Source organism: Erpetoichthys calabaricus, chromosome 2, assembly GCF_900747795.2.
Source record: "Erpetoichthys calabaricus chromosome 2, fErpCal1.3, whole genome shotgun sequence".
NCBI lineage: Eukaryota > Metazoa > Chordata > Cladistia > Polypteriformes > Polypteridae > Erpetoichthys > Erpetoichthys calabaricus.
In genome coordinates this window covers 338994284-339006352 of record NC_041395.2, presented here as the reverse complement: position 1 = coordinate 339006352, position 12069 = coordinate 338994284, and the positions used below count along the sequence as shown (strand labels likewise).

At 39.1% G+C, this 12069-nt stretch overlaps 1 protein-coding gene across 2 annotated transcripts in view; it reads left to right on the top strand.

Moving 5' to 3' along the window:
• The window catches only part of LOC114642722 (CUB and zona pellucida-like domain-containing protein 1), a 70681-nt gene extending 59201 nt beyond the window's left edge, over window positions 1-11480 (top strand). The window contains exons 1-4 of one of the 2 annotated variants that reach the window (XM_051923517.1): window positions 3189-3403; window positions 5556-5652; window positions 5750-5933; window positions 11313-11480. In XM_051923517.1, the coding sequence (XP_051779477.1) occupies window positions 3279-3403; window positions 5556-5652; window positions 5750-5933; window positions 11313-11458 (552 nt within the window). In that variant the 5' untranslated portion in view covers window positions 3189-3278 and the 3' untranslated portion in view covers window positions 11459-11480. Of the gene's footprint in view, window positions 1-3188; window positions 3404-5555; window positions 5653-5749; window positions 5934-11312 lie in introns of those variants that run through there. The other variant, XM_051923518.1, reaches the window with a different exon arrangement.
• Window positions 11481-12069: the final 589 nt, after the last annotated feature.

The window sequence follows — 12069 nt, the reverse complement described above, 5'->3', positions numbered from 1 at the left end:
TGTGAGGCAGCAGCTCTACCACCACGCCACTGTGTCGCCCTTGAAATGTACACTAAGTAGTTAATTACAGGTTGAAATCAGTAAGTCTGCTGTGTGCTTAGTTTAGATTTTCTTATACTGTAATTTTTTGGGGGATTTCATTGACATGTACAGGATAAATTTGTTGAATCCTAAATGCCATATGAAGTACTGTACACCATTTGCTATTTACAAAATTTCAGTATATATTGATATATTTATAGTGTGAAAATAGCAGACAGAAAGCCGCAGAAAAAAAGCTGGGTCCCCTTTTAAATGTAGGTGAAAAAATACGCAAGGATAGGGTGATCCTTTAACCATCTCAGTGACTCTGTTTTTTTATTTATTTATTTATTTTTTTCTGAACTGCTGCTATTTTATCTTTCACTTGGCTCTCATAAGCTGCTTTGAGTAATTTCAGCTGGAGAATTTTTTTTGTGTCTTCCTTTCAGGCTGCAAAGCAAGAAGATGTGAATATTTTGAAGGGGGTGAATGTATCCACTGTATTTCTACAAGACCCTTAGAGTTCGTGCAGCCCCAAACTTTGTGTTTCTTGCAATACTTGAAAACAAAGGTTTTAATAAATGTAGATGTAATATGAATGGGCAGACAGCTCTAAGACAAAAACAAAACCAGTTCAATCTTACCGCTCCACAGCAGTAGTCCTATTGTCCAGTTAGGTTGACAAAAAGAAAGTAAGGCATCAAGATGGCCATCTCACTGTTTATAATCCAAGAAATCAAAAAAATTGATTCTGAAACTTCACTGCTTTCTCTCATTCAGTGTTGATACCCCCATCTTTCAAAAAGAACTACCCCAAAAATAAGTATACAAGCACAAGGGGATCAATCTGCAAAAGGGTCTGAAGACAAGGCTGAAAGGTTGTAGCATTGCTAATAACAATGATGACAGATGTCCAGCAAGGATCAAACCGTATTTCTTAATTACTACAGTGTGATAGAATGATAACATCATCTACAGTAAATCAAACAAACTAAAGACATATTGTAAAATCAACATCATTACTTTAGGTCGTGAAGAAAAGAATTAAGTTACGGATATACATAATTAAAATGTAAATATGAGATGAGAATAGGTCTGTTTGCAGGGGAAGTAACATTTTGCTCCTGAAAGAGTATTTTACAAGAGGTAAATGTGCATCAAAACTCAACACATACCATAGCCAGAGGTGGCAAGTATGACAAAGGACTGTCCGTCTAGCATCAAGAGTGCAAGGGCAGGCGTAGAAAATGAGGACAAATCAATGCTTTTAGTAAGCTTTTGATTTTTTTTAAAACAAGTTTTTTCGTACTTTAAGTTTATACAGTACATGTAATCCTTGTACAACATGGTGATGACTGACATCCCATATCAGTGCACTCACAATAAGCAGCAGCAGCTGCATGCTGGTCAACTACTGCAACAATTAAAACATGACTGACATCATTGGTGTGAATACCCAAAACAGGAAACTAATCTAAATCAAATAATAATAAAAGGGTATTATACAGTACGTGGGGTGGCACAGTGGTAGCGCTGCTAGGAGACCTGGTTCACTTCACGGGTCCTCCCTGCGTGGAGTATCACTTATGAAGATTTAAAAAACATATATTTTTTGGGTCTGGGACTCCAAAGTGCATTATTTTGACCTCCATGTGTCCTATTATGTCTTCTTATTGTACTATAAGACCCTCATCATTTCCTACTTGCACTTGTGTAGAGTTAGAGGTACATGGACACAGGGTTACGGCAACCATTTTATTTACGTTTGAGTCGCATGTTCTGTGATTGTTTTGAACTTTGTACTGATTTTATCTCTTACCCACTTGGTGTGTACTTGGTGTGTACAAATGTGTTTTGCATTTAATTTTAGGTGCCAACCATTTGTCTTCTAAGTGTTAGAACTCTACTACTTGTGACAATTTTCTTTTTAAATCAACTAGAAACAATCTCTGTTTCTTGGTACCTGATATGCATATCAGTCATTTACTTTTCTATTCAAAGGGGTAAATGTTTTCAACAAGTGGGACACCAGTTCATTCCTAACAGGTAAAGAAGGCTGCATTGGGGATCAAATCCAGGTCTATAACATTCTCGAAGGGCCATCAGAATTTTAACTTATAGTCCCAATTCATTTTCAGACTCTTCTCGACCATTTTGATTTATTTTATCTCTGCTTGTGTTATTTTCTGCAACACCATTCCAGCTGGGTCATGTGTTTGTGATTGAAGCAACTAAGATGCCACTTACCATCTGGTATAAATATGGCAACATATTCTGCTAACTCCTTCGACTTCTCCTTCTTCCTTTCAAAGTCTGCCTCCATTCCTTCTTCCCACAGGACAGGGAGCTTGGCCATGATCACTGTCCTGACAGAGATAAACCACAGGACAATGTCTGCTCAGAGGGGAGAAGTAGCAATTTTGAGTAGAACCATCCACTAACAGTAAGGTTCCACTTAGACAACTTGACTTTCACGCTTCCTTTGGCTTGGACATTGGTGCTCTTATTCTTTAACTTTGCCACTTTGGTTTTCATCTCCTGATCGAGGTACTTACTCATAGTAATCTTTTAAACTTACTTCTTCTCCCATCAAAAGACCAAACCTTGAGCAATGTTTCATGGCAACAAACACGAAAATATGGGGCTCGGTGACAAAACGTGGGAAAAGTAGAGAACAGGGAAGTAATCATACTGTCTCTGGACATAAATAAACTCAGTTGACATAATTTCTTTTTAAACTTGGCCTTGTCTTAGTCTTTCCTTTGCCTGATTGAAGGTCCCTTCAGTCTCTGCCTGTTGTGTTTCTGTTTTTTTTTTCATATGACAGTCACATGATTGAGGACAACCAATCATTGTGAAAGTAAATGACAGTTTGAAACATGATAGTTATGTCTGTGCTTTGTATGTTTTATTTGGTTTGACTTTTTTTAACATCCCCAGTATAATAGTTAATACTTTAACTCGTAAATTCTTTTTTAGCATAATGGCACTGCCATCATTTTCAAGAATGAAATTTCAACTTTTGATTATCCTAATCAAATTATAAGCAAAGGAAACCAGGTGGAGATTCCCTTCAGTTGTGCTTATCCAAATACGGGTCAAGTGTCTGCTTCATTTAGCCCTCACAAGTCTGACTACAAATTCTCTGAAGCCGGCTTTGGGACCTTCACCTTTTTGTTTGAGTTTTTTATGACAGCAGCGATTTCACAAGCATCATCAACCCCAGCGAGTACCCAGTTAAGGTGGAACTCGGGCAGATGTTGTACATTGGCATCAGTGTGCAGTCATCACTGGAGAACATTAAGCTGTTTGTCGACACATGCCGGAGTACGCCACATGATGACCCCAATGACTCCATCTATTATGACATCATTTCAAATGGGTAAATCACATTTACATGTTTAAAAGTGTTTAATGGTACAGATTAGGCCCTTATCTTTAGGTGAGTTTCTTGGTTGCCCTTTAAATTGTCAGAGATTTCAATTCTCAGACATTTTGGAGCTTCATTCTAAATCCTAATAATGCTTGAAATTTAACAACATAGAAGTAATGACAACATATATACAGTATTCATTGTTCAATGTCTAATCATCCAAAAATGATTCCACATTCATTGTCCACGTATACTAAGGTGTGAAACTGTTCAGATGTATTTGTGGGTCAGATCTCCTGCACTGCACCATTAGTCAGTCATTCACTTTGGTTAAGAGCAATTTTAGCCCATCATCCTCCTCACCCTCAGAACTTGGTTAACTTGTTGACATTGATGTAGTATATATTGCAGACTGTTTGTCTGAGTTCTAACTGCAACATTACAGTGGAATTTGGACTTTGCCTGGATGAGTATAAAATGCAGATTTCTTTTCCGTAGCCATTTCTTGTAAATCTGTTTTGTTGTTTAGGATTGTTAACTAGCAAGTTGGTCAGATTTTGTCCCAGTTCATGATCCAAACAGATAACCTTCCAATTCCTATATAATCACCTGATGCAATCATAGATCTGTTAGTAATCGAACCCAATGAAGCCCAAACCAACTCATACCCACCATTGTCTTTCTTCTGTTAGAAAGCAGCATTTAGCTTTGACTCAAAACAACATTTCTCACTTGGGCTCGATTATCCAGAAATATTGTTTGTAGAAATCTGGTTGTTCATGTTTGTGAATATTGGTAAGTTTAAGGTAGAAGTGCATTAGTCTTTTTGAAGTTCACTCGTTTACACTTTAGACTTCAACAATGCTGATACTGTGGGGCACCAGAAAGCCTCAACCTCCAGATGCAAAAGCCAAAAGGGAATCCATGACTCAGAGAAGCAGACACCGTCTATCCTTCCGATGAGGCTTCCCTTCTGGAAAAAATTACAAACAACCATCCTGGACGAGAAACCAGTCCATCTCTGTCCTTCCGATAAGACCTCCCTTCGTGTAAGGAACCACCTTCCATCCTGATCAGGATCCCAGTCCATTCACTATGGCACTCACACCAGGAACATCATAAGTGTTTACTCTTCTACTGTTAGTCAGCATATGAACACTTTCATCTGTCACAACTTTTAGGTCCCTCTTTCCTGGTAAATTTCCAGTTAGCTGCCAATTATATTTTCACTGAATTATCAGTCCTGAGTGAAGTGATTGTTGTCTCAGAACCTTTGTCATTTGACTTGCTTCGTGAATAAAAAGTCACTGCCTTCTAGATTTTTCTTCCTTAAAAGTGAGTAGAACTGAACAGTGTCAAATCATTGGACTTGGCTAGTTTATTAATAGCTCAGTCAAAGTAAGCGTATAAATTAAATGAGATATTAATGTAACTTTTCATTGAGTATGTATTTATTGATCATATTGGACCTGTTGGATACCTTAAATAATGACTTTATTTCTGAAAAGCTATCATGGTAACTGCCTCTGAGGTTCAATATTAATTATTATTGATATTCACACAACATAATGTTGAAATATAAACAGAAAAAAAATCATAAAATGTGAGTAAAATACACTTAAATATTTTGATAGTTGTAAAGTCTGTTCTGGAATCCTCACTGGAAGGATAGTGATTCAAGATTGTTATCTTATATATAAACGTTGATGCGTCGAAGTGTGTGTGTTTGTCTGACCGGTCAGAAAGTGCAAGGGAACAGCATGAAGCTCAAAGAAATTGACTATGTCGCCAAAGTGAAACTGCTGAGAAAAGAGAAACTCGCTAATACACAAGCGAGGCGAGAGCATTGGAAAAAAACGAAACCTCCAAGGACAGAGAAACTCGCTTAGCCACTGATAGACAACTGAGGCGAGCACGTCGGCAAAATGAAACCACCAAGGAAAGAAAGCCTCACTTAGCTGCTAATGTGCAAACCAATGCGATTGATTGATTGATTGAAGTGCCAGAATCTGTGGTTTCTAGGAGCCCGGGCTTTTTACAGCATGGGCTTACATAGCTAATCTAACATAAATGTGAAACAACAGACACATTTCTCACTTGGTGCTAGAATGTTCTGTCTAATTAAACAATTGATTTATACATTGAATTGTGTCTCTTCTAGGTGTGTTAAAGATGACAGTGTAAAAATCTTTCCCACCAATCAGACTCAATTTAACTTTGGACTGACAGCCTACAGTTTTATTGGAAGTTACCCCCAGGTGAGCGATGAGCACACATTCACTCATACTTCCAAATATAATCATTTTATCTGCTTGTTGATTCTACCAAATGTTTATATTGTTGTTCTGCTTTTAGGTGTTCATCACCTGTAGTGTCATTCTGTGTGAAGCTGACAGTCTAGACACCCGATGCTCTCAGGACTGCATTGACAGCACAAATGGCACAGGCAGGGTGAGGAGGTCGATGTCTTTGGTGAGCCAGAAACACTTCATTTCCCAAGGACCCCTCTACCTTGCTGGGAAGACTCAAAACAATAACAGTAAGGCTGAATCTATTTTTTGGGTCTAAGTTAGTGAAGAATGCTTTCAGTGAATCTCTTTTTGCTTTGTCACAGACTGACTTACTTTTGTCATTTTGGCAACTATTAAGAAGAACAGTTCTTAATTGATAGATAGATAGATAGATAGATAGATAGATAGATAGATAGATAGATAGATAGATAGATAGATAGATAGATAGATAGATAGATAGATAGATAGATAGATAGATAGATAGATAGATAGATGTGATGGAGTAAAAGAAAGCTGATATGTTGTGCTTTCAAGAGACTAAATGGAAGGGGAGTAAGGCCAGGTGGTTCGGAGGTGGGTTCAAATTGTTCTGTCATAGTGTGGATGGGAGGGGAAATGGGGTAGGGGTTATTCTGAATGAACAGTATGTCAAGAGTGTTTTGGAGGTGAAAAGAGTGTCAGACAGAGTGATGATTTTGAAGCTGGAAATTGGAGATGTGATGGTGAATGTTGTTAGTGCATATGCCCCGAAAGTTGGATATGTGAAGGATGAGAAATAAGCGATGGACAGTGTACCCAAAGGAGAGACAGTGGTGATTAGAGCAGATTTCAATGGATATGTTGGTGAAAGGAACAGAGGAGATGAGGAGGTGATGGGTAGGTATGGTGTCAAGGAGAGGAATGAAGAAGGTCAGATGGTAGTGGATTTTGCAACAAGGATGGATATGGCTGTGGTGAATGCATATTTCAAGAACAGGGAGGAACAGAGGGTGACATATAAGAGCAGAAGAAGATGCACACAAGTAGATTATATTCTATGCGGGAGGGCCAGTCTAAATAAGATTGGAGACTGCAAAGTGATGGCAGGGGAAAGTGTAGTTAAACAGCATAGGATGGTGGTCTGTAGGATGACGTTGAAGATCAAAAAGAGAAGGAGAGTAAGGGAAGAGCCAAGAATTAAATGGTGAAAGTTGAAAAAGGAAGACTGTGAGGTTGAGTTCAGTGAGGAGGTAAGACAGGCACTGGATGGCAGTGAAGAATTACTAGACAGCTGGTAAACTACAGCAGAAGTAGTAAGGGTGACAGCAAGAAGGGTGCTTGGAATGACATCTAGACATAGGAAAGAGGAAAAGGAAACCTGGTGGTGGAATGGGGAAGTACAAGAGAGTATACAGAGGAAGAGGATGGTGAATAAGAACTGGGATAATCAAAGAGATGCAGAAAGTAGACAAGAGTACAAGGAGATAAGGTGCAAGGTGAAGAGAGAGATGGCGAAGGCTAAAGAAAAGGTGTATGAGAGGTTGGACACTAAGGATAGACAAAAGGACTGGTGGGCTAGACAGAGGGGGCAAGTTGGGAAAGATGTGCAGCAGGTTAGGGTGATAAAGGATCAAGATGGAAACGTACTCACAACCGAGGAGTGTGCATTGACCAGATGGAAAGAGTACTTTGAGATGCTGATGAATGAAGAGAATGAGAGGAGAGAAGGTTGGATGATGTGGAGATAGTGCATCAGGAAGTACAACAGATTAGCAAGGAGGAAGTAAGAACAAGGAGAAAGTAAGAACAGCTATGAAGAGGATGCAGAATGGAGAGGCTGTTGGTCCAGATGAAATACCTGTTGGTTGTGATGGCAGTGGAGTTTTTAACCAGATTGTGGAGTGGAAAAGAAGTGTTATTAGATATATATATAAGGTACCGAGTTTTAACAATAAGGGGGATGTGCAGAGCTGTAGTAGTTACAGGGGGATAAAATTGATGAGCCACAACATGAAGTTATAGGAAAGAGTAGTGGAAGCTCGGTTAAGAAGTGAGGTGATGATTAGTGAGCAGCAGTGTGGTTTCATGCCAACAAAGAGCACCACAGATGTGATGTTTGCTCTGAGGGTGTTGATGGAGAACTATAGAGAAGGCCAGAAGGAGATGCAGTGGGTCTTTGTGGCCCTGGAGGAAACACATGACAGGGTGCCTCAAGAGGAATTATGGTATTGTATGAGAAAGTTGGGAGTGGCAGAGAAGTACATAACAGTTGTACAGGATATGTACGAGGAAGTGTGACTGTGGTGAGGTCTGCAGTGGGAGTGACAGATGCATTCAATGTGGAGGTAGGATTACATCAGGGATCAGCTCTGAGCCCTTTCTTATTTGCAATGGTGATGGACAGGTTGACAGACGAGATTAGACAGGAGTTCCCGTGGACTATGATGTTTGCTGATGACACTGTGATCTGTAGCAAGAGTAGTGAGCAGGTGGAGGAGACCCTGGAGAGGTGGAGATATGCTCTAGAGAGGAGAGAAATGAAGGTCAGTAGGAACAACAAAGAATACATGTGTGTAAATTAGAGGGAGGTCAGTGGAATGGTGAGGATGGAGGAAGTAGAGTTGGCGAAGGTGGATGAGTTTAAATACTTGGGATCAACAGTACAGAGTAACAGGGAGTGTGGAAGAGAGGTGAAGAAGAGAGGGCAGGCAGGGTGGAATGGGTGGTGGAGAAGAGTGTCAGGAGTGATTTGTGACATGCAGGTCCCAATAGGCGTGAAAGGGAAGGTCTAGAAGATGCTAGTGAAACCAGCTATGTTATATGCGTTAGAGATGGTGGCACTGACCGAAAAACAGTAGACAGAGCTGCAGGTGGCAGAGTTAAAGATGTTAAGATTTGCATTGGGTGTGACGAGGATGGACAGGATTAGAAATGAGAACATTAGAGGGTCAGTTCAGGTGGGACGGTTTGGAGACAAAGTCTGAGAGGCGAGATTGTCTTGGTTTGGACATGTGCAGAGGAGAGATGCTGGTAAATTTTGGGATGTTAAGGACAGAGCTACCAGGCAAGAGGAAAAGAGGAAGGCCTAAGAGAAGGTTTATGGATGTGGTGAAAGAGGACATGAAGGTGGTGGGTGTGACAGAGCAAGATGCACAGGACAGGATGAGATGGAAACAGATGATCCACTGTGGCGACCGCTAATGGGAGCAGCCAAAAGAAGATGATTGAATATGTGTCTGTTAACTTTTTTATGCAGTTTCACTTCAAAACTAGCTTGACTGTCACAAATAGTATTTATTGTGGTCTTGTTTACATCATGTGAGACAAGCAAGGGTAACAAAGGGAAGGCAGACAAGAAGCCTGACATGCAGGGTGCAGTGAAAGTCACTTAAAAGATTCATTTTTTCTTTTTCTTTTTTGAAGTCCATTCCATAAGATGAATGTCCAGGTGACAAACAATACTGGACACAAAATACTTCCCATAAAATTTCATTACAACTACTGCACCTCCTGTAGATTCCCAGGTGTTTCCAGGCTTTTCAACACATCCAAGGCCTGTCATATTCTACATCTGCCTTCAGGTCGCCTCACACTTGGGTAGAGTGGTTAAACCCCCATCTTTTTATATAGCACCTTTCTAAGTGAGCACTACTACAAACCTGTTTACAGAAATCATTTCTTATGTGCTGTGACATGTGGAGGAGTACAAGGAGTACTGTCTCTGAATATTAATGTTTACTTAATGTAAGTCACAGTATGCATGAGCACACATTTTAAAATAAAATTAATATGTTGTAAAATGATATCAATCGTTTAGAACTTCCATTAGCATAGTGAATTTCATAATATTTGTATCTATCATTATTGCTAAACCTTTGGATTATAAGCCAAACTATGCGATAAATCAGTGTCAAACAATGGCACCTGGTTATCATTACCTTGTATAAATATCAAAACCATTGTATATTTGTGGAACTTAAGGACCCAAAAATAGTAGATTTATTAAAAAAATAAAAATTAAACAATAATAGGTCTGAATGCATGGAGTGAGCACAATCTAAGGTAAACAAGGAAAAATAAACACAATATGCTGCCTTTCTAGGCTTAAATAAACAGCCAATGTCCTGTTTACACCCTGGGTTGGCTGCCCACTTCCACAGCTGTATATTTCCAAAGTCCTTCCATTATTACCTAAATCACTCAGTCTTTGTACTACTTATGCCAATTTAATCCAAGTCACGATTAATGTTGTGGCTCTGAACTCAACTGTCCACTGAGGTGGCAGACTTATACCCAAAGTTTGGTTTCTTCTGGTCAAATCCCTGGGACTGCTTTTTTGGGTTAGCAATGTGCCCTGTAAGCCCTGAGCTCATCCTTGAGGAGCTCCATCTTGTGAACTCTGTTTATTATATCAGCATTTCTCAACCTTTAAGTATTTGCGACCCGAGTTTTCATAATAGTTTTAATCACGCCCCCCTAAGGTTTTTTTGAAAGAAGCCTACTAATATATATTTGTTCTTTTTTAATTAATGATATATCATAGATGCATATTTTATTATACCTACTTAACTTTTATCGACATTTATCTAGCTCTGTATTTATTTTTCTTGTATCAGAATGTAGTTTAAGTTAATTTGTTTTGGTTTCAATCGATGTATTTTTCATATTTTCGATTCTTGTTTTCTTTTTTTCACATCTTCGCGCCCCCTTTTTTGTTACTTCGCGCCCCCCTAGGGGTTCCGCCCAACAGTTTGAGAACCAGTGTATTATATAATGTTCAGCATCTGATTCCCTTTAAATGGGCAGAAAGTTTGTCCTCTCCTGAGTATGGCAGGTGTACATATAGCATAGACCTTTCTGAGTCACAGACCCCTTTAAGAATCTGATGAAAGCTATGGACCCCCTTCCCCAAAAATATAAACATAAACACAACTTTGCATGCAATGAATATAAGGTACTTTATTTATCGAGATTTGATTGTAAACAATCTAAAAAAAAAAAACACTCCTTTATATACAAAAAGTAATGGCCACTCATTATAATTATGAAACACAATCCTTTTGTGCAAATTAAAGCAGATCTACGACTACTACGTTTTCTACCACCATTACTACTACTACTACATCTACTCTGAATAAACAGCACAGGGCTGTATAGTGAATATAAATGTTCATTTTTATCTGACCTTCACGGACCAATGAAACCCATACATAGACACCCTAAGGGTCCAGGGACATCAGCTTAAGAACCCCTGCCCTAGACGCTTCTCTAGTTAACATTTCACAAGTTGGGGACAGTCTAATAAGTTACCTTTTGTTCTCCATTTTCATTCTCCTAAATTTATTTCCCTTAAGTTATTACTCTTTAGCTACCTCTTGTTAAGAAGACAAACACTGCCCCCTAGTGGTGTTTGCCAGACATGCGCATGAACACTGAAACACCAATTACAGTATATAGTCCTCTTTTGTGGCAACCCCTCTGTTCAGCAGTCCCAGTAATGATTAGACCCCCCTCTATAATATTTTATGTGAAGTGTCTTGGGACGTTGGTGACTATGGACATTAAGTATATAAAATAATATGTCTATCTTTGTATTCAGTACTTTATATTAATTAACATCTTTTTTCTTTCCTATTTTTTCTTCACAGATTTAGAGCAGAATCTGAATCTGAATACTGTGGTTATGTCAGTGGCATTGATTGTAGCAGTGGTTATTTTTGCTGGTGCCCTGGTTTACAAAGCGAAAATGTCAAAGGTGGTCAGATATGAAAGCCTTCCTTCATCGGGTTTTTGAATATCTTGACAATGGCATCTCAATGGAGTCAAAAGGCAACCTCAGCTTGACTATAAACAGATGTGGTGATAATTGCATTAAAATCAGGTTCATGATTAAAGACACATTTTTAAATTAACGTTAAATTTGATTTTTCTTTTTCATCAGTCTGAAAGAAATCAAACACAGACAGTAAATAACCATCACACTTATTTCTTCATGTTTAGTTTCAGCTCATTCTATTTAGGGGGTTTTCTTAATGCCAAAGCTCTAATTTAGCTAGCATGTCTACAGATTGGGTGAGGTGCTGCACTGGTGCTTCCTGGAGCTAACATCTTGAGTTCAAACCCCTCAGGTGAAGTTCTCTTTGAGTTTTCCTCCCACATGCTAAAGATGTGCACTGGGGGTCAGTTAGCCATCGACGTGGGCACCTCATGTGAATTTGAGTGGAACCAGTGATAGACTGGCACCCTGGTACCTGATACTTCTAGCATAGGCTTTGCTCCACTGTGCCCTCCAATTGGATTATGTGGGTCTCATAATGTTATGTTTGCTATGTTAGATTAGAAACACTGAAGATAAGTACAGCACTCTGGTCTTAATATGTCAAGAGAGTATCGGCAACAGAAGTA